The sequence below is a fragment of the Colletotrichum fructicola genome (genome assembly GCF_000319635.2).
Source record: "Colletotrichum fructicola Nara gc5 chromosome Unknown KSG_Nara_v1_contig01, whole genome shotgun sequence".
In the NCBI taxonomy this organism is placed as follows: Eukaryota; Fungi; Ascomycota; class Sordariomycetes; order Glomerellales; family Glomerellaceae; genus Colletotrichum; species Colletotrichum fructicola.
In genome coordinates this window covers 8644969-8670780 of record NW_027094051.1, presented here as the reverse complement: position 1 = coordinate 8670780, position 25812 = coordinate 8644969, and the positions used below count along the sequence as shown (strand labels likewise).

The following is a 25812-nucleotide window of genomic DNA, read 5'->3' as shown; positions in this document are numbered from 1 at the left end:
ATACAAGGTGTAAGCACGGCAACTTTGCCGGGGAATGGTGGCGGCGATGTTATCAGCCCGTACGCGGGAGGATTCCATCATGTAATTATGGAGGCGGGCATGGTCTAGGCAGAAGCCGTTTGAGCGGCACGATGGCCCGGTTCAAGTGACTAGTTTAGTGTCGTTAGTGCCAAGGCTTGTCAGTGTCTGGAACCGGCCTTCTCAGCCCTAACTATTCTCTCCATTTTAGATGTCTGCAGGCATGGACGCCTAGCAGGGGATTGAATAAGTGGAGGTGGGTTGCAGTAAAAATGGTAGGTTTGAATCTACAAAGGTTTATTTCATTTGATATGTTGGGACTCCATTTAACAATGTACAGTGGCAATTCATATCCATGGATGTGGCTTAAGACATGATCAATAACATTAAGTTGTTATCAGTGGCGCAATTACGCCGTTCTGCACTATTTAGGCTAATTCATAATCGAAGACCAGGCGGGCCGTCTCCCGTTTGCCTTCCTTCGTCACAACAATCTTACGAACATAACGTCTGATACCGTCAATCTCTTCGAACCCCCACGTTTGCTCTTGAGTCCATGCGTGGTCAAGATTTTCAACCTTGATCATGATGACAGATTCTTGACTGTGCTCCTTCTGAAGCCCATCTGTGAGGAATTTATCCTTGATCTGCCCCACTCAATTAGCTCAACGCAATACAGCCGGTGAACATATGTGACCATTAACACGCAATACTGTGTTCCCTTGGATCCTTCCATACGATCTCCAATGAAGTTACGCCAGCATGCAAGGGACTTATCCGCAGGGTTCACAGAATATGGGTTGGAATTTTGGATGTTGCAGGGCTAGTGAGGTGGGGGAGGGGTAATGCTTACATCGGACAGTGCCGACCATCCATTCTGGACCCTGAGACGACCAAAGTTGGCATCGGTACGCTCAACGACGTCCCAGTTGAGCAAACGACGCTCCTTGGCTTTGTGGATTCCCCCTCCAATGACGTTCTCGGCCTCGATCACGTCGACGCCATTTTCAGGGGGGCAGGCCTTGATGTTGATGACAATCGGTACGGCACCCATTGCCTTACGGATGGCCCAATTGATGCCTTGCTGTTTGTTTTGCAAAATCAGTAGCCCGCATCACGGAAGGAGAAAATGTCTTCGTGTCAGAGTCTGTCTAGGTACTAACAATAGCAAGAAGCGGATCAGAACTGTCTGAAAGCTGCTTATTGGTTCTGAACTTGCCAGTCAAGTTGTGCAGCGTGCAGGTCGATGGAGCAGCCATTTTGCTGGTTCAAGGTTGTAAGAACAAGTGGAGACAAGACGATGAGCATTGAATTAGGTGACCACGAAATTCGGAACTTTATCCCGTGTGGTATGCATCTCCTGAGTTTACCATTTTAATATACTTCGGAAGAATCAGCTTGCCCATTACTGCCTGGTGATGGTGAGAGTTGATAGGCAGATTTGGAACTAGCCAGGATACAACTGCAAGGAGTCCTTCAGATGTCGCTAGTGATGACAGGACTGTTGGCTTCACGAGTTTGCCATGCGCCGTGTTCACGGATTGCATCCACACCAACCTGGCGGGTCGTGGATGGAGCCCCTTGTTTGTTTACAATCACCCTCCGTGTCGAAATTGCGAAGCGAACGCCCCTCTCCGCAATAAGACGCACGCCTCTCAATCCTAGCACATCCTGACCCACTCTTCGCGAGGTTTTATCCATTTCAGGAAAGGTGCGTCTTAGGAAAAGCGCGTCAGAAATAAGCGCGAAATAAAATGCAACATGAAGAGATAATCAAGATCATCCTGATAGAACGATATTTCGAAATAACACAACTGGGGCTGTGAGATTCCTGCTTGCTAGTGGGCCACGATCAACCGACATCGAGCTGTGGACGGGAATAGAATCATCAGGTCAATATCCTGTTGCCTTGCCTGAGATGGCTTCGAGGGCTATGACATACTGAGATGTCAACCCTCCCGTCTCCTACACGCTAGATGTCTCGCCAGGGCTGTGCCGTGTTCTTCCGTGACACCATATCGGATGTTTCCTATGGGTTCATGGCCAGTGGACCACAATCTTTTAGTAACATGGCTGATATGTACTGAAGCGAACGCACATCACGCTGGTACATCCACAGTCGAGATATTTCACGTTGAATGTTGATTCAAAACTCACTGGGCACGATTTGGCAATTATATCGTTTGATCTTGTGCTACGATCAAATAGTATCGCAAAAGAGTGCGGTTTTGCCGTTCTAGACATCCATCAATCATGGCATCCATTCTGGTTATTATTGGTCTACTATTTTGTGGCCTTCTGCTTCTGTATCGAAGGGCGTTACCCAGGCCATACATTGGCATCCCATACAATATAGAATCTGCGCAGAGAATCCTTGGAGATCTTCCAGGACTTCTTTCCCACTTCAAGAAAACCAAAGAAATCGCAAGCTTCTCGTTTCAGCAATGTCGCAATCTGAACTCGCCCATCGTCCAGATCTTCTTGCGTCCATTTTCGCGCCCGTTCATCTTCATCGACGATCCCCAGGAGACTGAAGACATACTGCTCCGTCGAACTCGAGAGTTCGATCGGGCTCCATCGACCATTGCGTTTTTCGAGCCTTTGGTCCCTGAGGCGAGTATGGTCAAGCTCTCAAACCCGGCGTTCAAGGAACAGAGGCGATTGTGGCAGGATGTCATGTCGCCTCAATTTCTCCGAAAGGTCGTCGCTCCAAATGTGCATCGCTGCGCGTCTGAGTTAGTCGACCTTTGGAGTCGGAAATGTGCCCTTGCAAGCGAACACCCTTTCAAGGCTTTGGATGATCTGGAGTTGGCAGCGTTTGACTCCATCTGGATCGCTATGCTGGGAACTCGACTCACTGGCCTCCGCGACGAGATGAAGGCGGTCGAAAATGAACATTCTGCATCAGGCTCTGACAAAGACGAGCCTATTGAGTTTTCCAAAGCGCCTCGCTCAATCATGTACCATGCAATCGAGTACGTCAACGGCACTATTGAGCGAATCATGAGATCTCCATTTCCAGCCAAGCATCACTGGTGGATTCGACAGTCAAAGCAATACAAATACTACAGCAGCTTTAAGGATAAGGAGATTGATGGACTCATTGCGAGAGCCCGTCTACGCTTCGAGAAGCTCACAAGTGAAGGCGACATAATTATTGAGGACGAAGGAGACACTTGCGCCATGGACCTAGTCCTTCGGCGTGAGGCGATCGCGTTCGCCAAGACTGGGCAACGCTCTCCAGCATCCAGTGGCACAGCAATGCGCGATGAACTTGCAATGTTGCTGGTGGCGGTAAGTGACACAGCGTGCCTGTCAAATTCGACCCCATACTGAACATTCGCATCAGGGCCACGAAACAACCGCCATCACACTTGGTTGGGGCTTCAAAACGCTGGCTGATAACCAAGTGGAGCAATCAAAGCTGAGAAGGAGCCTTCGAGATGCCTTCTCATCTGTGCCTCTAGGATCTGTGCCATCTGCCTCTGACATTCTATCCACCTCAATTCCCTATCTTGATGGCGCATTGGAAGAAATTTTACGTTTCGCCAATACTGTGCCCCTGCTAGCTCGTTCTGCCACAGTCGACACAACCATCTTGGGTTATCATGTGCCGAAAGGATCCCACATCATGTGCAATGCTCAGTTCATGAACGAGCCCCTAGACATAACAGATGATGTCCGCAGCGAGTTCAGTCGGGCAGCTTGGGAACGCCGCAAAGGACATGCTTTTGCCACGACGGATATAAAGCGTTTCATGCCAGAGAGATGGATCAAGAAAGACAAAAATGGCGTGGAGGAATTTGACTCTGCAGCATTGACGAGAATGCAATTCTCTCTGGGACCGCGAGGCTGCTTTGGTACGTCGAAGAAACATGCATTCTATCAGAGATCACTTGCTGACTATTACTTCCAGGCAGAAAACTAGCCATGCAACAATTACGCATATTTCTCGTCCTTCTTGTGTGGAACTTTGAGTTTCTCCCTGTTCCTGATATGCTGAACAGCCCGTGGGGCCATCAGAAGATCTTACGCCCTCCTCAACAATGCTATATCCGACTTCGGAGAGTTTGATGTAGTTTTCACATAGAATATGTAGTAGCCATGACTTTGAGAACCAGTCAGAAGGATATTTGTGTCGCCTCCCAGTCTTTTCTAGGCAGAGTTATTAGTGTTCAAATTCAAACAACTTTAACTGGTAGGGATAATATTCTCAGGAAAGGTGACAATGATGGTAATGATGATGATGATGATGATGACGACGACGACGACGACGACGATAACAACAACAACGACAACGACCATGGCAGAGGCACAGCAATTATACTTTGAATTGGACTGAAGTGATTGAGAAATAACTTCAACCCGAATTTGCTTGAATACAGGCTCATGGGAATGGATCATACTCTGCCAACCCTTGACACACTCCATCTAACTCTACCCCATCGATGCGCTGGACCGCCTTCTCGCCTGCTCCAAAACGAAGTACAAACCCTCCATTAGTCTCGTTGACAACCTGCGGCTCCCAACCAAATTTCTTCTGCGGTCCATGATACGGATCCTCCGCAAACGCCATGACATAATCCTGCATTGCCCTGCTAACTTCAACCTGGAAATCCGTCGTTGGCGCGATGTGATCCAACAGGTCGTACGTCCCAAACAACAAAGGCGTCTCGCTGTTGTGATATGCGCCCAGCCAACTGTACACATTCAAATTGGGAAACTCGGCAGCATATTGAAACCTGAAGACGGGGGCTTCGGACGTGCTCAGACGGTTGCGAGCAGCAGTGGCATTGAAAGCCGAGCACACCCACGCGACGTCCATGGCCGTGACCGGCGCCTGCCAAGGACCTTCGGTCAGGTTATCCTTTGGCCATGGAGTGAGCGATGAGAACTCGTTGGCCGTCATGGAGATGAGGGACGGGCGAAGAGCGATTTTCCCCGCCGCAGCGCGCTCATCGTAGTCGCGGAAGATAATGCGATCATCGGGGATCAAGCCGAAAGATAGAACTGGCGTTTCACCTCGATCACCGTACTGTCCGATGAAGTTTATGATCTGCGGGAAAGCTACGCGGCGCATGCAGTCAAGTTCCGCGGCGCCGTCGTCGTCCTCGCAGTTGGGGCCGCAAGGAGACTCGCAGCCCACATGCTGTGCTACGAAGGTGAAATTGGAGTACGATGGGTCCTCCAAGAGGCCCGAAGAATAGGATCCAGTCATGACTCCTGACTCCATATAGTATGATTGAGCAATCGGATCATCATGGTAAGCGTAGGCGTGGATGTCCGCGCTGATGGAACCTGCCGACCGGCCCCAGTTCATGATACGATTCGGATCGCCGCCAAATGCCGCGATGTTGCTTTCCACCCATTCGAGAGCGGATCTTTGGTCGAGAATTCCGAGATTTTGCTCCCCTTCAGCCACCCCACGCGCGTTAGGGAAGCCAAAGATGCTGACGCGGTAGTTTATTGTGACGATGATTGCTGACTGTGACCGCTCGACCCAGGACGTAGGGATCTGCCAGGGAAGTTCAATGCCACCCATCACGAAGCCGCCGCCTGTCATAAAAAAGAGAACAGGGAACCCCTCTTTAGGTGGCGGGCTCGTGGGTGCCCAGATCGCGAGGTACAGGCAGTCTTCAGACGTTGCTTCGCCTACCAGACCCGACGTATCGTTCTGGGCTCCATTGTAAATCAAGTTGCCCTTTGTTAGAGGTAGGTTCCACATAGATTCGATGGCCGTCACGAACTGTGGACATGAAGGCGGAAACTTCGTCGCATATTGGTGTTTGGTTGAGGGCTGTAGCTTCTCAGGAGCTTGCCAGCGCCGCGACCCGACAGGAGGTTCCGCGAAAGGAATCGATCGCCATTGGCGAGTATTGGGCGAATCCGTGTCAATCAGTCCTGTGAATATCCCGGTGGAGGTCTGCACACTAAGACTGTCAGAGTGCGACACATTGCGGGCTGCTGAGCGGACACCGGTCGCCAGTGCTAGGAGCGATAAAATACTAAGATTCATGATGAAGAAGCACAACGTGCTGCGTCCACAAAATCTAGAGCAGAGCGCTTCGGCTGTAAATACATCATCTTCTTATCGGCTTATGCCTTGGCTTCCCCGCGCAGCCCCGTCAAACTGACCTCTTTCTAGAAGGTGGCATTACAACATTATGCGGTCAGCATTCCTTTGAAGACGGAAAACGAAGTCTCGGAGACGGAACGCATGATATCACCGGTCCGCGATAGCAAGTCACAAAACTTAAATCATCCCATTGGCTAATGCATTCTCTACCTTTCGCATAGTAAGCACTCTCTACAACTATTTTGCGAGGTTCGACATGAGCCTGCATATAATTATGTCACATGTCCGATCATCAAGCATTCCTCTGCTCCTCTGATGACCCTCTCCCGGCTAGCTCATACGAGTCAATAGAGCTGCCCTGGGCTTCTTTGGAGGTCGCGCCTTTGACGGTGACTGGGTTGCGACTAAACAAGAACAATGCTGCCATCAGAGCTAATCCACTGAAGCCAGTCAGTATCTGGAATTGTCGCTTGTACCCGGTCGCAAACGCGAGTCGCACTGCAGCGGCTCGCTCCGGGTCCAAGTCATTGATCGATGACAGGGATTCGGCGATTTGGCCGAGCTCGCCAGGCTTGATGAGTCCTGCAAGCCCCGCCCTCAAGTCATTTGAAAGCACTGCAGAGCTTTGGGACAGGTCAGCAAACTTGCTTCTAAAACTTCTTGTTTGGGCAAAGCTTACCAAATTGCTAGTGCAATAGTACCGCCAAGGACGCGAATCTGAGTCAGAGCTCCCATCACGATTCCAGCGTTTTCTTTGCTGACAATAAGCTGCCCTAGAGTCAGGACTGTGCTGAGCGTCAATCCGAAGCCAACTCCCATGACGGCCTCGAAGCCATATTGTGAGGCAGAAATGTGGTCGCCCGTGAGCGGAATGCTAATTGAAAGACCGACTCCGATAAGCTGGATGACAGACCCAATGAGGATGAGGTATGCGGGGGGTACGTTGTAGTTTGATGTCAACACTCCAGAGATTGCTGTGGCAAATGGCGAGGTGAGCAACAATGGAAGGACAGATAAACTTGACTGCACTGGGTTGAGGCCATAGACGGCTTGGGCTCTTTGTGGAATGATGAAGAGAATGGTGACGAAGGGGAAGCCGATGAAGAAAGTCGTACTGGCTGCGGTAAGCTTCGCAGGGACACATCGATGAGAAATTAACTCACAACATCATGCTGGCTAACTGGCGATCCTTCAGAAGACCCATGATGAAGATGGGCTCCTGAGGCATATTCTTCTTCCGCTCTAGACGAATCTCCCAGACTATGAAAACAATCCATAGAATGCCTGAAAAGATGAAAGTCGACGATATAGCCGAGCTATCCCAAGCGTAACGTGTACCACCTGACTCGAGAGCGAAGACTAGAAGCACAGAAGCGCCCAGTAGGGAGCCAGCTCCGACGAAGTCAACACGTCGAGTTGTTTCTCGAGAGAACTTGGTTTTCATTCTATTTTTGAAGTCCGTGGTACGTTCCGACTTGCTGGCTGGCAAGAATATCGCAACTAGGAGGATGGCCACAAAGCCTGGGGGTCCGCTTCAAGGACGGATTAGCACTCAGCTTTACTACATGTTTTTGCTTCTGGGAAGCTAACGGATTACGTACTTGAGCAAAAATACCCATCTCCACGATGTGCTGCTAGAAATTGCACCGCCGACAAGAGGGCCAGTGATACTAGCGAGGGCGAAGACGGAGGAGATAATGCCGATGTATTTTCCATACTCTGTCTTGGGAACGAGTGCTGGTACAATAACTAGCACCATTGAGTAGATGCCTGAGCCGCCGATTCCTTGGAATGCACGCAGAATAATCCTGCACATAGTCAGTGACTGAAAACTCTTCCATAGAATGGAACCTTGCACACAATTGCTCCATGGTACTTGCAGATCCACAGCCAATTGAGAATACCGTGAACATTGTCAAAGCGAAGATGAACATTGTTTTCGAACCGAAGATACTGGCCAACTTTGCATAAATTACCAGGAAACCTAGAATTCAGCAGTCAGCGACGCGTCTCCAGTCCCCCAAGATATCGTACCAGTATACGTGAGGAAATATGCCGTCACGACCCAATTTCGAAGCTCGAAGCCGCTTAGTGAATCTGATATTGCAATCAAAGATGTGCTAACAATTGTCGTCTCCAAAGTAGACAAAAATAGAGAAATCCAGATTCTAGGTATGGTTCCATCAGCAATAATAACTACATGGTGCAGAAGTTGAAATTGACGAACCCTGCTGTGAGCATGTATAATTTCCATCCACTCATGAACTCGTTCTTCTCTGTAGGCTGCTCTTCTGCCCGTGTGGGAGTCAATGGGACATCGTTGATCGTGTTGTCCGCGGAGCCCGCTGACGGATCATAAACAGTCTCATTTTGTGCCTGGGTTGCTGCTGGATCGTATGCTGTGTCGCGATGCCTTTCGGTCACGGATGCCTTTTCCACGACAGAATCAGACATCCTTGACTCCGTCATGTAAGGTCCAGCTTGATACAATGAATTTTTGTTTAGGAAAGGGACTCGATACAAGTCGTGCAACGGATCGTGGGTGATCGGAGGAAGCTGGGGATATTCAGGATACCCCGAATAACGTGCGGTGCGGAGGGGAGGGAGCGACACCGGCCGCCAGTGTCCTCCTGATTGAGACATGACAGAAAAGCTCGGGCAATTGCCCCGTATCGAGAGTGCAGTCGTCTAAAGGGAGTTATGCACGCTGACTGGAGCAAGTCGACTAACGAAATTCACACCGTCTATGCTGAGGTCCCTTGCAGCTCGCTTGGTCTAGATGGCATGGGTATTGCTGATGCGACGCTGACACATTACAGACGAAGAATGATGAGAGGATAATGAAACAAGGACGGAAACCCTCACACCGCGCTCACCCGCGCGTTTGTCGTTCGACTTGTGATATGTTATCAGTAACCACTCCATTTCAGACAGTTGCTACACGTGTCTGTTTCCATAAACAGCTTGGGAGACAGGCACCGGATTGAGCTTCGAGCCTGCGAGGCAGCACAGCCTTTGAAGGCTGAGGCGCTGAGGTGCTGAATGCTAGTGTCTCACGCCGGCGGAAACGACGGAATGCCATTTCATCACGCAAGCTGACGGCGCCCTACTGGCGTAGGTGTAAGCGTTGACTAGTCGGGGGCAGGGTTGCTGATCCTTCGATGGGGTCGCACTTCGTCAGGGGTCTTCAAGTGGCCGCTTCCAAGCTTTTGACCATGCAAGACGCGCAAAGGCTAGCACACGGGTAGGATCCTGAAGGATTGGGTTGGACCGGCAGAGGAAAAGGCGTGGCTGAAAATGAGGCGACGCCAATGAGGTGCTTGACGTGGGGAAGAATTCTTGTGGAGGACTCATTCTTTTTTTGGGAACATGAATGTGATTTTCAAGCACATCCGGTCGTCGGCGGAGAGTAGAAGCATGAGTGATATCAAATTTGTGTCAGTATGTTGTGTCACCAATTAGATTGTCGAAGTACCAAATTCCAATTTCGGGACTACTTTCTGACTTTCAGTTGATATTTGGCCCAAAGGCTTCACATTTCCAACAAAGACTGTGAACGTGCAGGAAGAAACTCTTTTTCAACTGGCTAAGTGTAATTCAACGGAAAAAATGCGTATCCTTTGCCTTCATGGAATGGGAACAAGCAGCAAGGTTCGTTTCGCTACTCGTGGGTCACATCCACAACACGCAATTTGCTGACAATACATAGATCTTCCAGGTTCAGACTGGTGGGCTACATACCTAGAATACACACAAACTCTCACTAACACATTACGCAGCCGCGATACGCAGTGCTTTGTCAAAAAGCTTCTCTGCAACGTTCGAATTTGTGGAGGGGGCCCTAGAATGGCCAGCTGCTCCAGGTGTGAAGTTCTGACAGACACGTTTTGACTCGAAACTAACAAGCGTAGGTATCAATCTCCTTGCCGGACCCAATGCTGAGTACTTCGCATACTACGATACCGATAAGTACGACACCATAATTCAAGCGGTGGATGATCTCGAGGAATATGTGAAGTCTGAAGGCCCATTCGACGGCGTGTTGGCATTCTCTCAGGGCGCGGCTCTTGCTTCCATGCTGATTGCGAGGGACACATTCCCCTCCCCGTTCGCGTTCGCAGTCTTCATTTGTGGTGGTCCTCCTTTCTCGGAGAAGGAGATTAAGGAGACGAACACTCTGAGATACTGTGAGAATGATATCGACAAAGCAGGCAAGCCTGTACTTGGAATTCCAACGGTGCATTTAGTTGGGGCTCAAGACAAGGACCTGGAAACCTGTATGAAGCTAGTGCAGATGTCTCGTGAGGAGACCAGGCAGTTTTGGAAGCATCCTGCAGGGCACGAGATTCCGACCGCCCCTAGGGATGTGACGGACAAGATGGTTGAAACGATCGAGAGGGGAATTGAGAAGGCTATGAAAGCCCAGTGAGAGGAACTTTGTAGCGTCATGTAATTGTTTTGCAATTGATGCACTTTACGATCCGAGTTTTGCTATCTGAGCGGATATTCCTAGCTATCTAGGCTGGTAGTAAATATTAACGGTAATAGGGACAATAACGACGACGATAGTAATGAAGATAGGAATAGGGACGAGAGGGGTGACAGGGATAGCAAGGACGATAGGGATGATAAAAATAATACATTATTGATACATAAAAACTATTAGACCCTAGTACAATAGTTATCCGCCCGGATAGCAAGACTCTACTATATCAATACCAACCATGATCAAGGCCAATTGACTTCCGATCGATCTGATGTCCTCGATAAGCTGGCCGACAAAGGTTGTGCTGGGTGGTCGCCAAGAGCAAGATGCAAGGGATGAAATCCAGCTGACCCCGAAGATAGTCCGACATGCTCGGAACAGACAAAATGTGTCCTTACCGAACAACGCTCCCTTACACATGGTCGCAATCGCAATCGCATACCTATGTCAAAATTCTGCCTCGTCATCCTCCCACTAACATTCATCACCGCAATCTCCACGCATTTCAAAATGGGGTCCACGACGGAGTTCACACTAAAATGGGGCATCATGGCCACTGGCCACATCGCAACAAGTGAGTTCCTCAGAAATCCGAGGTGGATGTAGTACCCATTGATTGAAAACTTTAGATTTCGTGCGAGATTTCCTTACTGACCCAGCTACCCGTGACGTACATGACGTTCGTCATCAGGTAGTCGCTGTCGCATCTTCCAACTCCAAGCAGAAAGCGGCGGAGTTTGTCAGCAAGGTGCAGGCCCCGAGCGATGCCACCGTCAAGACGTACGGCTCCTATCGCGAGCTTGTGGCGGATGAGAATGTAGACATAATTTATGTGGCTTCCCCTGTGAGCCATCATTTCCAGAACGCCATGCTGGCACTTGAGGCCGGGAAGCACGTTCTCTGCGAGAAGACATTCACCGTCAACGCTGCTCAGGCCAGAAAGCTGGTCAACAAAGCACGGGAGAAGGGGCTGTTCCTCATGGAAGCAGTTTGGACGCGGTTTTTCCCGCTGAGCACCAAGGTGCGGGAATTGGTAGCGGCTGGGGCTATTGGAACTGTTTATCGAGTCATTGGTGAGTGCTGCCGCACCGTATTGTCTCTCGTGTGCCTAATCGGAGCCTCACAGCCGACAACTCGATTCATCGAAACCTCCCAGATGGGAGGCTGGACTTCAATGACTCAGACCGTATGGTTAACCCTGGCCTGGCTGGCGGTGCCATGTTTGATCTGGGCGTATACTCTCTCACTTGGATCATGCAGATCCTCTACCACCTGCAGCCGCATGAGAAGAAGGAGTCACCTGCGCCGATTGCGGCGGCTGTAAGCAAGTATCACACAGGCATCGACGAGGCAGCCAGCTTCATTGTCCAATTCCCGAAGCAAAACACCATGGGGATAGGCATGACAACTCTCCGACTGGGATCAGGTGTCGACTTTGGCTTCACAGGCGGCCCAGCCATCAAGATCCAGGGGTCAGATGGCGAGATCCAAATTTGCGGTCCGGCTTTCCGTCCGCACAGCTACAAGGTGATTAAGACGGATGGCGGTGGCAAGGTTGAGACCATTGAGAGCCCATTCCCACAGGATAGCGGGCGAGGTGGTTGGGGCCGCGGGCTCTACTGGGAGGCAGACGAGTGTGCCAGATGCCTGCGGGACGGTAAGCTGGAGAGTGTTATCCTGCCCTTGGACGAGACCATTGTTACGATGGAAATCATCGAGGCGGTGTTGAAGCAAGGCATGATGGAGTATCCAGATGTCATCACGACTGACGTGTACGATCCTGAGAGCCCTCTCAATAACGGGCGCTAAGTATGCCACTTCGCAGGCAGCTACATGAAATATCGTAAGAGCTGTAGACTAGACATTCAGCCGCAACTAGTTCATCTGTACCCCATGGCAAGTCTAAGCTTCGTGAAGACTCCAATGTCGTCTGAGCGTGCTGCGATGTTCCTGCCCGTCATTCAATGAGGCGGATCAAAGGAAGCTCGTAAGACTCAACGGGGCAATGATTGATTCATCGATAACCGAAGCGCCATTCCGACGGATTGGATCCGGATTATGCTGGAAGGACTTTTGCTCCATAGACGTAGTGGACTCATTTTCCGGGACCATGAAACTAGGGCCTCCTGGGGTGATAGGGGGTGTAGTCTGAGAGCGACCTCTCGGGGCGTTATTAGAGCACAGCAATAGGCTTGAAAGAAATGTCTGTGTGAGGCGAGAAAAAGCCACCACTTCCTTCGATACTTAGTGCATCGTCAGATCCTGTACCGCTTAGATGAATATCCTGCCACCTGTCACACACTAACTGGAGTCTAGGCACCCGCGAGAGGGGATCGAAGCATGGGAAATCCACGACACCAAAATATCACTGTGGGACCCAATCTTGTGATATCCGTGTTCATTGGCCAGCCCTATCATTTGCAGGGGCATCACTCACGTATCCCTGTCTAGTGTAGCCCGTTTGGGATAAAATCTCGCGACGCTAATTCTCGTGGCGCGGGGGTCAACTCATTGGGCGGGAACAGTGCCGGATATGCGGGCGTCTCCGCAGCTTGGCGGAGAAAGCTGTCTCCTTTGCCAAGTTTCAACAGTGTTGTCTCGGAGCTGCACGGCGGTGGCTAGGTGCAGCAAGTTGTTGCCAGCCACAATGCTTGATAACGCCATGCGCAACTAGTCGGGGTTGATCGAAACATCAATCAACCTTCCGCGCCTTGTTTCTCTCCTTGATCTACCCCACACCAGCCATCCTATGGCGTTCTCAGCCGACCCACGAAGAAGCCCTCCGTTGTCGTACGGGATACGTCTCTCGGTGTCAGCGTATGGTGGGTTGTAAGTTGCCAGGGAGAGACGAATGCCTCATCCCCTCGCTTACATCAACTTAGGCTTAACGGATCGAACAGGGATACTACTCCGCAGAGCCTAGACCAGAACTCTTTTTCCCAGCTGTCTAACCGAAAGGCAAGCTTATGGTTCGTTAACCGCATGTCTTGTAATCGTTGACCAATCAATAAAATCCTGTCAGATCCTGAGGGATGTAATCGGCCCACGACGTCAGACAATCTCGCTGACGTTGCACTCACGGCGTGTCGGCAGGTCCATCCCGCCCACACACACAACTGTCCAGGTGGGTGACAACACTGCAGCCAGGCTAAACATCAGTTGCATTCCTCACACTGTCGCTCGCTTGGTTACAGGCTCAATGCTTAGCAGCTTGACCACATGGGACGAACGACAAGCTCCTCAGCCGCAACGCCGCTTCCGCGTGGAAACCCCCGCAACCGCTAGCAAATACAAAGGCTACAGGGGTGTGAAGTTTACACGACAGTGAGCCTAGTCATTCTGAAGGATTGGGACTTCCTCTGCAGGATCACGAGCATACTCCTCCAATAAGACAGTTTGGCGAGATAAGTGACCTTGTTAACGTCACTCATACCGCCAGGCAGTTGGCCCACCTTCTATCTTGGGGTTACTCCTGATCACATCAGTTCCTGTAGACTGAATCACGTCAAGGCAGCCGAATTCATGGACGCAAGTCGAACCAAGGTAGAAGTATCATCTCGAATGCTAACTTGGTAACTTCCTGCCCATTTGCAGTTTCTGGGAAATATCGGCAACTCTTAGTGCATGAAGTTTCCTGACATTTGGCTCATTACAACCTCAGTGGATTCGGAATAGGTCATTCTACTGAATGATTTCCCCCCATTGAACGTCATTTCCAAACGTTCTTTTTGCTCTTCCCTTTTTACAAATTGTCTTTTCAGTCTGAATCGCAGGACTATACCCTCATCTCATGGCGATGGCGCTGTCAAAGAAAAATCCGCCCCTCCTCCCTCCGCGGAAAATATTAGTCGTTGTTACAGCTGGTGGTTCAACAAACTCAGGTAAGTCTGATGGTTATGTCATATTTTCAAGGCTAATACGTTTCGTCTTGACAGCTCCCATGTTCGAAGTTTGCAAATATCTCCATGAACGAGGACACACCATCGAGTTCGCCACTTTTGCTGGCCGTGAGGGCTATGCCAACCCTTATCCGTTTGTCTCCGCCGTTCATGTGATAGGACGTGCCATCACACCAGAGGAAGAAGACAAACTCTACATCCTCTTTAGCGAGTGGAGCTGGAGTGGCAATGGCCTTCGACATTGGATCGAGGGCAAGAAGTTCTTCGACGCCTTCTGGTCCGAGACCTACGAAAACCTAAAGCGTGTCGTCGAGACCACACGGCCAGACTTCCTCTTTGCGGATTTCCACGTCGACGCAGCTCGGGACATGCAGAGAGAGTACAATCTCCCTCTAGCCACGATGTGGCCCCAGTGGCCGTACTTCATGTGCCCTGTGCCCTACATCCCTGGCCGCGTAGGTCTTGAGCCCCGGGTTCAGACCAGCGAGCATGCGAGCATGTGGGACCGCTTCAACCAAGACATATACTTGCTGAAGCACCCAATTGCCTTCGCCGATCTCTTCCTGACGACAAAGAGAATGCGCGCAAAGAAGGGGCTGGGTATGCTTCCTATGTTACCTAAGCCGGATCACTTGGTGTTGGTGAACTCCTTCGTTGGCCTTGAGACGCCTAAAGAGACGCCACCTTTGCTACATGCCATCGGACCAATTTTGTCAGATGAATACGCTCCGTTGGATGCAGAGCTTTCCGAGTTCTACCAGACTCACGACAGGACCATGTTCGTCGCATTCGGCACGCATGTAATTCTCTCTCGCGAAAGATTGCAAAGCTTAAAAGCAGGCATCATCTCTACTCTGCATGCAGGCCACGTAGATGGTGTTTTGTGGGCCATACGTGGCGCCAGCAAGGCTGCCTTTGCAGCTCTGACCGACAGTATAATTCACACCATGTCAGATGGCAGCCAAATCACTCTTGGTAGCACTGAGCTCCTCAAGAACAAGCATCCGCATCTCAAGTTTGTCGACTTTGCCCCTCAACGAGCAGTACTTGCGCACCCCTCTACTCGGCTCTTCTTCAGCCATGTTGGACCCTCGTCAGCTAACGAGAGTCTTTGGCACGGCGTTCCCATGCTCAGCATGGGGATTTATGGAGATCAGCTGCCCCGAGTTCTTGCTCTTGACTCAGCTGGGGTAGCTTTATCCGTGAAGAAGGAGACTTTCACTCCGGCGGAGATTCAAGAGAAGGTTGGAAAACTCATGCGTGATGAAGAAGGTCACTTTCAACGTAATGCGCTCCGAATGCAACGCATTGCGAATCTAGCGAGTCGCCGAAAGGTGCTCGCGGCGGATCTCATTGAGGAGTTTATGTACGATCACGAACTGAGATTCGAGATCTGTCGCGATGATGAGATTGCCAAAAAGGAGAATGGAGCAAGTGGTGTATTGGACGATCGTGGAAGGGAGCTGCGACCCATGCATCTTCAAACTGCAGACATGAGGATGAGTGCTCTTCGCGCAAGCAACCTAGATCTATGGCTGGTTGGGGCGGCAATAATTGGTCTATTCACGACAGGTATTGTCACCGTTGGGCCACAAGCGGTCTCAAGTCTCCATGATTTGGCGTATGGTCTTGTGGGGAAATTCTTGTAGCGTCTGTATTGATCAGTAAGCTCATTGAATATCTCGAACTGGGATGCACCGGAGCTATGGGTTAAATCTGCCTGTTCAAGTCCCCACCCAAATGGCAATTATGGTTCGAAAATTGACGGAGAACGAGTGAACACGATGTATTCTGAACTGCGATACGGACAAACTTTGAAGATGGGTCGAAAACCGAGAGAAAGGTTTTAACGAGACTAGACCCGGTTGTACGTGAGAGCTACTTGACAAGTCTGCATGTAAAGCGCGTGACGGACCGCTGGAGGAAGCCTTGTATTCCTCAACAGTCTTGGTCATTCCTATTAATACGTCAGATGGCGCTGGCACTGCCTGGTCCCAGGCACTAAGGATTGTCCTCGAAGGGCATATAAGCCAACTCAGGTCCCCGCGGAACCGGTAAGAAGTCACAGTAGGTGATTGTCGCCACATAGAATTGAAGTCCTCATGTCAGCCGACGCATGACCAGAGCTGGGCCGTCCACACTGCCCTCCGTGAACCAACCTACTGTTGCGGCGTCATCCTTCATCATTCCCGATCAATGGAGCCAACATCCATCCCCAAGTCTGCGCCGTTCCATTTACCCCGCCAATATGGTTTGAAGCCATTCAGCTTCGGCATCATTGGAGGCGGTTGGTATGGCTGTCACATTGCAACCTCTCTTCGCGCCCTCGGATTCAGGGTAAAGTTGTTTGAGCAGCACGATCGTCTGTTACATGAGGCTTCAGGCAACAACCAATTTCGCCTCCACATGGGCTTCCATTATCCCCGACATAGCGAAACGCGCATCCAATCTCGAGACGGCTTCCTACGCTTCATCGAGCGATACCCCGACCTTAGCCGCTGCGTTCCGAACAACATCTACGCGGTCCCCACCCATGACTCACTTCTCGACTATGGCACATATCGAACCATCATGGCTTCGAGCGGCGTCCACTTTACAGAGGCCTTGCCGACTAGTGTTGAGCTCACCAATGTCTCTGGGGTCGTGTGCACCTCTGAGCGCGTGCTTCTTCTTACTAAGGCTCGCGCCTACTTCGAGGCGGAGCTGAAAGACGTGCTAGAACTGGGCCATCGCATACGTCGAGTTTATGATGCAGGAGACGCTGTATATGTCGACGACGAGTGCTTCGACTTTGCCATCGATGCCACCTGGGGCCACTACAGCAAACCCGATATCCCTGTTGTCTATGAGCCGACATTACTACTCTACTACGAAGGCCCGCCAGACTTTCCAGCTCTAACATTGGTTGACGGGCCGCTTTGCTCAGTCTATCCCACCGAAGCTCCTGGACTTTTCACTTTATCCAGTGTTCCACATACGCCTCTGGGCCAATTCGCTACGGCGGAAGAAGCACAAGCTGTTCGCGATGGTATATGCAGTGAGGTCATCAAGGAGAAACGATTTTTCATGGAAAAGCAAATTGAGAAGTACCTCCCGTCATTCTCCCGGCTTTTCCGATACGTCGGCCCACAACTTGCCATCAAGACTAAGGCTGTCGGGGCGCATGACGATCGCACATGTACAGTTTCACGACATGGCCGCATGTTTTCTGTAATGTCGGGTAAGATCGATACAGTCTTCTTCGCAGCCGAGAGGATTCTATCGTTGATAGAAGTAGCTCAAGCTTCATCTGTCAAGGACACATTGTCTTCTTTGAGGGAGGACATTGTGACGGTTAACACAAGAACCCATTTGAATGACACAGGGAGGAGTTTCAGAGGCGACGATTTATTCGGACACAGCCAGCTGTGAGGCTTGAGGGGTGTATTATGTTGACATTCGCTTCATAGTCTGATGCTTCATATCCGTTGATACTTTCGAGTCTATGTTTGCTAGGCTAAGGGAAGTGCCATTGGGTTCTAAGAATTCATTTATTTCTGCGCCTATGTTTTGTTATTTCAATATCATTGAAGAAAGACATCTATCGTACCCGGCGTGTCCAAACGTGGTCGCTTACCAGCTCGCCGAGATCAATTGCCAGTGGTTCTTTAGACTTCGTGATCTAACAACCATATTCTGGACGTCAAAATCTAAAAGAAAAAAGGGCTGGCCTACTCTGAATACTACAATAGAATGTCACTGCAGGCTTGCATGTCCTCCTTCATACGTATTTAGGATTTCCTGTACGTTACATGTTCATTGGTAAAGGAGGCGTCAAGTTAATGTTGGAAAGGTACCCTCGTCTATAGCAAGACACTAAACGTAAATTTGATTACCGTCTTGAAGTAGAGCAATTGTCATTGTGGCCATCCTGATGCGTTATTCAATGTTTTTGTCAAGTTATTACTTGTACATCCCTCTATTTATCTCAAGATATGTCTGAGAATGTGATCATTGGCGTTCAATAGCGACCAACATCTCAGGTGAGAGTATAGGTATCCAAAACCCAAGACACTTTCATTGTGTACCGTTGTCAGATCGCCATGATTTGCAAGTGGATCTAATCTTTTGGTGACGATGCGTTCGGCTCGACGTTTTCTGCAAGACCATACCAAAATGGGAAAGGGGAAGTCGCTTGTCTCTGAAATTGTTACTGACATCGTGCCAACACATGTGTATGGTGTCCCCGGTTATATTTCCAGGTACTATTGGAGTGTCTTGGGTACCCGAGGGATCAAAGTCGTACCCATGAACCGGACTGTTGCGCAATGTGTTAAACGTCATCGTCAACCTCCACACTCCAGTGAGAGTACATCCTACTTCCTAACACGACGACTACCGGCCACACTCACAATGTCGAGCCACAGCCACAGTCAAGGAAAAAGGAGTATACTGCGAATGATTGATCGCCGTACTAAGGGAGGTAATGATCACTGTCTTGTCTCAACGATGTACGCTCACTAACAAAACATGTGAAGAGCGGCTCTTGGGGGATGTTTGCAAATCAGGTATAAAAGCAACCATTGACACCAACGTTCAGTATCCTGCCACGACTATCACTCAGCCTTCCGAATAACCGAGATCCCGCACACACACGCTCGATATTACCTAGTCATTCACAATGCAACTCATCATCAGTCTTCTGGTTACTTGCGCCGCTTTTTCAGCGGCATTTACCCTTCCCGAAGCTGCTTCTGATGGCTTTTACATGGCGTACTACAATGACACAGGTCATGAGGTTCATGTCAAGTCACCTGACACATCAATTCTGAAGAGCATGGCCCATTCCGATGATGAGTCCACAAAGTCCGCCATCCCCCCTTCCAGGATTGCACGCATTCAACGGAGACGCAACACTTGGTGTGGCTGTACGCAGAAGATGAACCCCGCCAATTGCGACAGCGCTGTCGCGGGTCTCAAATCTCTGATGGATGCTAAGAGTGGGGGGTATGCCCGCATAACGCATGGCAGATCCTTGTACGTCTTCAAGGGGGATGTTGTCGCCTTCGTCTGTAATTACAGCCAGGATACGGACGCGGTGATCAGCGCGAACGACTACGGACAAGGGCTGGGGCAGATCACTTCAGCCTGTGGACTGTACAGCGCAGGCACGTTGCAACATATGCCTGACGTCTACGTGGGATACATGATCTACGGGCCGGGCGTGGAATTTTGCCAGGCTTCACGCACTTCACCGGTCAGTTCGTGTTAGGAACCCTGGTGAAAGAACTACAACTCCGATTGGCAGTTGACGGTGAAGGGATGAGATGAATTGCGACGGGAAAAGATGAGACGAAGTGGAAAGGAAAGTGGGGACGTTGACAGCAAGCTTGCATTTCTACCATCCGTTTGTACACTACGCTTTTCGGACACACTCCCACAACTTATACTGCATTCAATATACTTCACAAATATCTCGCACTACATGGGTTCAGGTCCGCTTGCGAAATGACTTGCGTCTGCTTCTTGCGCTCAGGCCTCTGACACTGACCGGAACGACGTGCTTAAAGCCATGTTGAATCCACAGGTGGGAGGGGAACTAGCTTGAAGATGTTGGGTGGCAATATTCAAGGAATCTTCCAGCGCAGGTCGAGAACATGACCAGCCAGCGGTGATAATATTATGATTTGTCATGACATAGCTTGACACACAGCTCCCAAGACTAATTGGTACTTTCCTGCACCATGACTCCCCATCGGCTCACATACCCAGTATCTACCCCCTCAAAGATCTTGGGCGCGAAAGTCGTGTCACAAATATCCTCCTCTACTTTGACTATGGCCTGTTCTGAGCCAACCTGATCCAACTCTAAAGTAAAGTCCCAAATTGTTTCAAGGTTCTGGTTTTTCGTTGGCGGGTATTCGCAGGATTGATCCTTGTGGCCTCCATTCCGGCATGGCGAGAAATCGACAATCGTTTCCATGAAAAACAATCTGAGCCTTCTCAAGATGTTCATGTGCCGGTGGTGATCGCTTTCGGCGTAGTCGACGATCCACAAGCCAGAAGTTTGTACCTTTTGTCCAGCTCCTCTGACTGACCGTCACCAGTTGGTCGTAAGTGTCGTATCGCTCGTAAGTTCTGGGTCGATCAGGGAAACGCGTCAGGCAGTCTTCATCTTCAAGCACAGCTGCTTTCCAATGTCGCTGATACTCCCGAAGCTCCACGACATTCCATGCAGGATCGAATTCCTGGGCTACGTGGGACAATTCTCCAAAGCAAGCACCGTCCCCTGCAGCGAATGGCATCGCATCGTAAATGCATGCAGGGTTGAATGGGTGGTTGTAGGGTTGTATGAAAATAAGGTCCCGTGCCGGGAAGACGGTTACAAACCGATTGGTATGCATGTCGTTCAGCATGAATGTCGCTGACGTATCGAAATGTTTGGGGTTCCTCCAGAACACAATATCCCAACGCAGGTGTGGCTTTTCCTTCAGCTGCTGTGAGAAGTCGGACCATTCTTCTGGCCTAAGACGGCGGTACATTGCCGCGCGAGATTCTTTGCAGGCAGTCCACAACCCGCTGTCGATCGCATATGTAGATTCGCTATTGTCCCACGATGGCTTTGCTGTGTCGCTAGTGGGCATAGGAGGACCCAAGAGAAACTTCTGCTGTGGTTGCAGTCGGTTGCTAACATGATGCTGAAATCTTTCGGGAGGTCTATGGAGTGGCAAGATTGAGAAATATTGAACCCCGCGAATGCCAGTCGGTCTAGTTGCAAGGTCCCAGATCTTAGTGCGGAGCTTGGGGAGGAGTAGCGAAAAGCGACGAAATTTGCAGATCATGATGATTCTTCTTCAGCGGAATATGAAGACTAAAATATTCAATCGTTACTTGTCATGTTATGCACCATATTTGTGTTTAAATACCAGAAGGTCAGCAGAAAGATGGCATCAGGCTAGCCACAGAGGTGTTGGGCCGTGAAACCTAATCGTAAAATGCCAGAAAGTCCACTAGCCTAATCTACACTACCCGGCAACTATATTCATTGAAAGATAAATCAAGGTAGAAATCCCTTGTTCCTCTTGAGGAAGATTCGGGCATTAAGGAGACGAAGAAGCTGCCTCAAAACAGATCAAGCTGGATAACATGTGGCACCCGCGGTAACTCTACAAATCTTGAATGATGGACTAAGTTGTGACCTGGAATAGAGGCCGGAGCAATAGTGCAATGGTTGTGACACAGATATTTGAAATTTCCGGCTTTTTTGTTGTCAATAGAAAGGAAGGTTCTATGGCAGACATTCATGCGCAGGCCATGAAAAGAAGGCCTTACGTCAGAAAGATCGCGAGAAAGTGAACTCAAATGCATAAGACAACCACTATTCTTTTCCCGTGTGTCTCCTAGTAGCGGGCGCATTATGAAGACGTCTCAGGACTTTACAAGTCAGAAGGTAATTACGAAGGTCGAAGCAGAGTTATGAATGTCTGTGGGACTTTGGCGAGCGTGTCATGCGGCTGTGTGGCACAAGATGAGGGGTAAGTGATTTCTAACAGCCAAGCCGTGACCATCCACAGGCCTGAACCATTCCAAACCAACACCAATAAACATGCATTCAAAGACCACTTGCGCGATAAGTCGCTAAGCGATTGTCTTCTGGTCGGGCGAGACCTATTTAGAGCCCGCACACCGCCTCTTACCACGTCACGTTCACCTTTTCTCCTCTCCACACCCGCGGTTCACTGCCAAGAAAGATGACTACCGACTCTTCGAATACAGCCGATTATGCAGCATCACCTCTGGAGAATGAAGATGATTTGGTAACTTCGACTGTCTCTGTAAACCGATATCGCTGACTACTTGGCACAGATGGACGACGATGACTCTATGTTTGGGGGACGAATGTGTGCATACTCCTTCATAACCCACCACTGCTCTTGGTAGTTTCGCTGTGCTTGCTGACTCAGTGCTATTCACAGGTCTAACTATACAGTGTCACTATCATCGAGTGTCGTTGATTATCCGGAAGAATACGGGCGGCGATATCACGCATTTCGATCCGGCTGTGAGTGCAGAGCCAGCCTTCGAAGTTCGCTAACAATCTGACGATGAAAGCATACGTCTTACCGAACGATAAAATTGAGATTGACCGCCTTGACATGGCGCATGCGATGATGGTGAAGGCTATTGGCAATCGATTGTTCCTAGCACCTCTGGACAGACGCAATGTGAAGAGAATATTGGATACAGGAACTGGAACTGGCATTTGTGAGTGTCTTTGTCACATAAATAGCACTTGCCTAACATTTATGGAAAAGGGGCGATTGAGATGGGCGACATCTTTGAGAACGCCGAAGTGGTCGGCGTTGATTTGAGTAATATCCAGCCTACGTGGTATGTCACTAATATTTGAGAACACTGTCGCTGATGGTGGTGCGAACAGAAATAACTAAGAGTGAGATGGCAGGGTACCTCCGAATGTGAAGTTCAAAGTCGACGATGTGGAAAGCCCTTGGGTTGAAGATAGGAAGTTCGATTTCATTTTCTGTCGTTTCATGGCTGCATCCATCGCTGATTGGCCTCGGTTGATGGAAAATATCTATGAGTATGTCAAACTCCATCTAAAGCGCTATTCAATTTCTAACGTCGGTTGGAGCCATCTTCAGCCGGGAGGCTGGGCAGAATTCCATGAGATGGACCCTGAAGTGTACTCAGATGTCGGTTCCTACACAAGAGATCACGTTACCTGGTCATGGAACCAGACGTTTCTAGAGGTCATGAGGATTTCAGGACGAGATCCATGTCCAGGACCACAGGTTGAAGTGTGGGCCAAGCAGGTCGGCTTCAAAAGCACCTTCCACCAGAAACTTAAGATTCCGCTCGGCCCCTGGCCCAAAAGCTTGTACTACCAACAGTTAGGATCCGCAAATCTAGCCCAGATGCTGGAACGCTTAGAAGGCTTCACCTTACGGGCATTCTGTGGTATTTTGGGACGCTCCGAGGCCGACGTTCTAGCACAGGTCGAGGGGGTGCGTAGGGAAATGACCGAAGGTGCATATAATGGTGCATACGACATGTGAGTTTCTCTATCAGAGTTCGTGTAATAGATCGTTAACCTTTGTCGTTAGACACGTCGTGTATGGGCAGAAACCGGTATCGAAGCAGGCAGGCTGAACATGCAACTGAGTAGTTCAGTGCCTAATCTGTATCATCACCACTCATTACCACTTTATGTCGATTCCGACCGGAAAAGGAATTCCCCGGCAATAAGCATCGGGTAGATGACTCAAAAGACATATGATTCATTCCCTGGGTGGTTAATGTGTTGTTGTGGCGTTGGCTATCTTATCTTGTCCTAATTTCGAATCAACCACTGACATACATTTGTCCAAACTCTCGTCTTGTGCCGACCGTTGTTTTTGTCGTCTCCCCCAGATCAATTGAAGTACTGGTTGTAAAGTCCCTCTTGTAAAGCCACTTTGCCTGTGCTTTCAGTTCAAGGCTGCACGTTTGAATGCCTTGTCGTGTATGATATTCGACAGGGATAGTAACCACTCGGATTCGCAGCTCCTCCACGACTGACCAAATACACATGGTCATTATCGATCTGAGGCGCAGGCTGAGGTCCCATCTCGTCATACGCAGGTTTGAAATCAAATTCTCTCGCAGTCATAGCGCAGACCATCTTGATCTCAGTCAATGCCATCTCTTGCCCGATGCACGCTCGAGGTCCCCGTTCAAAGGGGCGCCAGCCGTTGGCGGGGGGCTGAAGTGGATCGTCTTTGGCTTTCTCCAAGAACCGCTCCGGTATGAACTCATGGGGCCTCTCCCAGTAGCGTGGGTTGTGATGGATGCCATGATGAATAGCCATACAGACAATTCTATCGGTCGGTAGAGCTAAAGTGCCCCCTGTGACACCGTCTTTGCCTTCCGTCTTCGACGATTCTATCACGATTTGGAAGTCAGGGTTTCCATATCTCGAGGTTGCTCCAGGAGGGTAGAACCGCAAAGACTCCTTGATGACGGCAGTTGTGTAAGGCAGAAGGTTCAGCAGCTTTGGATTGGCTGCTATCAACTTTGGTGCCGCAGAGATATCCGGACCCAAGACATCGTCATGTTCCGCACGAACGCGCGCAAGAACCTCTGGATGTTTTGAAAGAAGATGAGTCATAAATACTATTGATGAACCAGTGGTGTCATATCCCGCAAGCATCATGAATTTGATTTGGGAGCGGATGACCTTGGGGAGTACCTTGACATGAACTGGATCTTGCGGGATATTGGCCGTGTCCAATACCGAAATCGCTCCAGTCTTGTCTCTCATACCAGGTCTCGGCTTTTGAGACAGCACTCTGTCGATGTAGGTGTCCATTCGCCGGGCGTTGTACCATTGCATGAATGGACGGAGGATGTTTAAGTCCTTCAGTGGTGAGGTTCCATAGTAGTGAAGCCAGCTCAGCTGCGAAGCTAAAGCCGCGGAAAACTCATTGTATCCGGTCTGACTGTGCAGCTCATGATCCCAGATCGATTTGCTGGAGAGGTCCATGGTGAGATCGAGCGCCATTGGGCTCAAGTGAAACGATTTGTCACCCCTTCTTGCCTGCTGACGAAGACGTTCGCAGAAGACGCTGACCATCTCTACCATGTTCGGCACCAAAGCAGCGATGTTCGAGACACGAAAGCCGGGGCTGAAGACGTTATGCCAGAATTTCCACTCGTCGCCCTCCATCGTGTCCAAGTCGTGGCCGCCGGTCAAAGGTGTGAGGAACTCATGTTGGCCTGGATCCTTTGGTAGCGCTACACCTTGACTGATTTGACGTGCTGCATCCGGGGACAGGAGGACAAGCATCGGCTTCGAGAGGGGCCACTGGTCGAGATAGAACGCTTGGTCCAGATGAGGGTACCGTCGGCGGAAGTACTCGCCAAGAGCTACTGTAGGCATGAGGTCGGGCGGTAGATCCTTCATGACGCTCGCAATCACACCAAGATGACCCCAGATAGGGTGGTGAGGGGGCATTGGGTATCCGAGGCGCTGAAGCCGTCGAAAGAAGCTGCGCGCTTTGTACATGGAGTACGCGCCGTAAACTAAGCCCAGAAATGGGACTAAGGCAACAAGTCGCCATGTTTCCGAGGTTTTAATGAGTTCCATTCTGACCGAGAGGCTCCGAAATCCTGATGGGGTACGTGACTTGATATTTTGGTCCACGAGCTGGTGATGTTGATGAGATGGTCGGAGTGAAAACTGTCAGCTTTCACTTTCTTTGTCTGATGGGCGGCAGCCAGTTCCAAAATCTCGGGTTCGGTTCCACCTTCCCCGCGTTCGTTCCTCGTTTGGATGAGGAGACGCGTTGCTCAAT

The 25812-nt window shown here is 50.0% G+C and overlaps 11 protein-coding genes across 11 annotated transcripts; 7 read left to right on the top strand and 4 right to left on the bottom strand.

Annotated features, from left to right (window-relative positions):
• Positions 1 to 446: 446 nt before the first annotated feature.
• Positions 447 to 1277, bottom strand: CGGC5_v002479 (uncharacterized protein; the record flags this gene model as incomplete). Its single annotated transcript, XM_032026736.1, has 3 exons — positions 447 to 665; positions 872 to 1102; positions 1182 to 1277. 3 exons carry the CDS (start codon positions 1275 to 1277, stop codon positions 447 to 449), a joined length of 546 nt encoding a protein of 181 aa, XP_031876847.1.
• A 994-nt stretch (positions 1278 to 2271) lies between these two features.
• CGGC5_v002478 (Cytochrome P450 monooxygenase TRI13) lies at positions 2272 to 4092 on the top strand (the record flags this gene model as incomplete). Its single annotated transcript, XM_032026733.1, has 3 exons — positions 2272 to 3312; positions 3368 to 3878; positions 3935 to 4092. 3 exons carry the CDS (start codon positions 2272 to 2274, stop codon positions 4090 to 4092), a joined length of 1710 nt encoding a protein of 569 aa, XP_031876845.1.
• Positions 4093 to 4405: 313 nt separating this feature from the next.
• Ache-2 (Acetylcholinesterase) lies at positions 4406 to 6034 on the bottom strand (the record flags this gene model as incomplete). The annotated part of the gene is made up of 1 exon (XM_032026731.1): positions 4406 to 6034. One exon carries the CDS (start codon positions 6032 to 6034, stop codon positions 4406 to 4408), a length of 1629 nt encoding a protein of 542 aa, XP_031876840.1.
• Positions 6035 to 6386: 352 nt separating this feature from the next.
• aflT-2 (Efflux pump aflT) lies at positions 6387 to 8548 on the bottom strand (the record flags this gene model as incomplete). The annotated part of the gene is made up of 7 exons (XM_032026730.1): positions 6387 to 6717; positions 6774 to 7208; positions 7258 to 7626; positions 7696 to 7902; positions 7955 to 8078; positions 8129 to 8262; positions 8322 to 8548. 7 exons carry the CDS (start codon positions 8546 to 8548, stop codon positions 6387 to 6389), a joined length of 1827 nt encoding a protein of 608 aa, XP_031876839.1.
• Positions 8549 to 9703: 1155 nt separating this feature from the next.
• Positions 9704 to 10523, top strand: FUS5-1 (Esterase FUS5; the record flags this gene model as incomplete). The annotated part of the gene is made up of 4 exons (XM_032026729.1): positions 9704 to 9745; positions 9804 to 9822; positions 9874 to 9957; positions 10006 to 10523. The coding sequence occupies 4 exons, from the start codon at positions 9704 to 9706 to the stop codon at positions 10521 to 10523; spliced, it is 663 nt and encodes a 220-aa protein (XP_031876838.1).
• Positions 10524 to 11090: 567 nt separating this feature from the next.
• On the top strand, positions 11091 to 12389 carry CGGC5_v002474 (D-xylose 1-dehydrogenase; the record flags this gene model as incomplete). Its single annotated transcript, XM_032026728.1, has 3 exons — positions 11091 to 11154; positions 11210 to 11653; positions 11707 to 12389. 3 exons carry the CDS (start codon positions 11091 to 11093, stop codon positions 12387 to 12389), a joined length of 1191 nt encoding a protein of 396 aa, XP_031876837.1.
• A 1981-nt stretch (positions 12390 to 14370) lies between these two features.
• UGT2A3 (UDP-glucuronosyltransferase 2A3) lies at positions 14371 to 16128 on the top strand (the record flags this gene model as incomplete). The annotated part of the gene is made up of 2 exons (XM_032026727.2): positions 14371 to 14461; positions 14516 to 16128. 2 exons carry the CDS (start codon positions 14371 to 14373, stop codon positions 16126 to 16128), a joined length of 1704 nt encoding a protein of 567 aa, XP_031876843.2.
• A 547-nt stretch (positions 16129 to 16675) lies between these two features.
• Positions 16676 to 17890, top strand: kojA (putative FAD-dependent monooxygenase kojA; the record flags this gene model as incomplete). The annotated part of the gene is made up of 1 exon (XM_032026726.1): positions 16676 to 17890. The coding sequence occupies one exon, from the start codon at positions 16676 to 16678 to the stop codon at positions 17888 to 17890; it is 1215 nt and encodes a 404-aa protein (XP_031876842.1).
• A 1249-nt stretch (positions 17891 to 19139) lies between these two features.
• On the top strand, positions 19140 to 19730 carry CGGC5_v002471 (uncharacterized protein; the record flags this gene model as incomplete). Its single annotated transcript, XM_032026725.1, has 1 exon — positions 19140 to 19730. One exon carries the CDS (start codon positions 19140 to 19142, stop codon positions 19728 to 19730), a length of 591 nt encoding a protein of 196 aa, XP_031876824.1.
• Positions 19731 to 22209: 2479 nt separating this feature from the next.
• On the top strand, positions 22210 to 23629 carry CGGC5_v002470 (Secondary metabolism regulator LAE1; the record flags this gene model as incomplete). The annotated part of the gene is made up of 8 exons (XM_066150969.1): positions 22210 to 22275; positions 22325 to 22359; positions 22435 to 22520; positions 22571 to 22723; positions 22774 to 22849; positions 22923 to 23060; positions 23112 to 23531; positions 23584 to 23629. The coding sequence occupies 8 exons, from the start codon at positions 22210 to 22212 to the stop codon at positions 23627 to 23629; spliced, it is 1020 nt and encodes a 339-aa protein (XP_066009880.1).
• Positions 23630 to 23951: 322 nt separating this feature from the next.
• stcS-5 (putative sterigmatocystin biosynthesis P450 monooxygenase stcS) lies at positions 23952 to 25604 on the bottom strand (the record flags this gene model as incomplete). Its single annotated transcript, XM_032026722.1, has 1 exon — positions 23952 to 25604. One exon carries the CDS (start codon positions 25602 to 25604, stop codon positions 23952 to 23954), a length of 1653 nt encoding a protein of 550 aa, XP_031876811.1.
• Between the last annotated feature and the right edge of the window lie 208 nt (positions 25605 to 25812).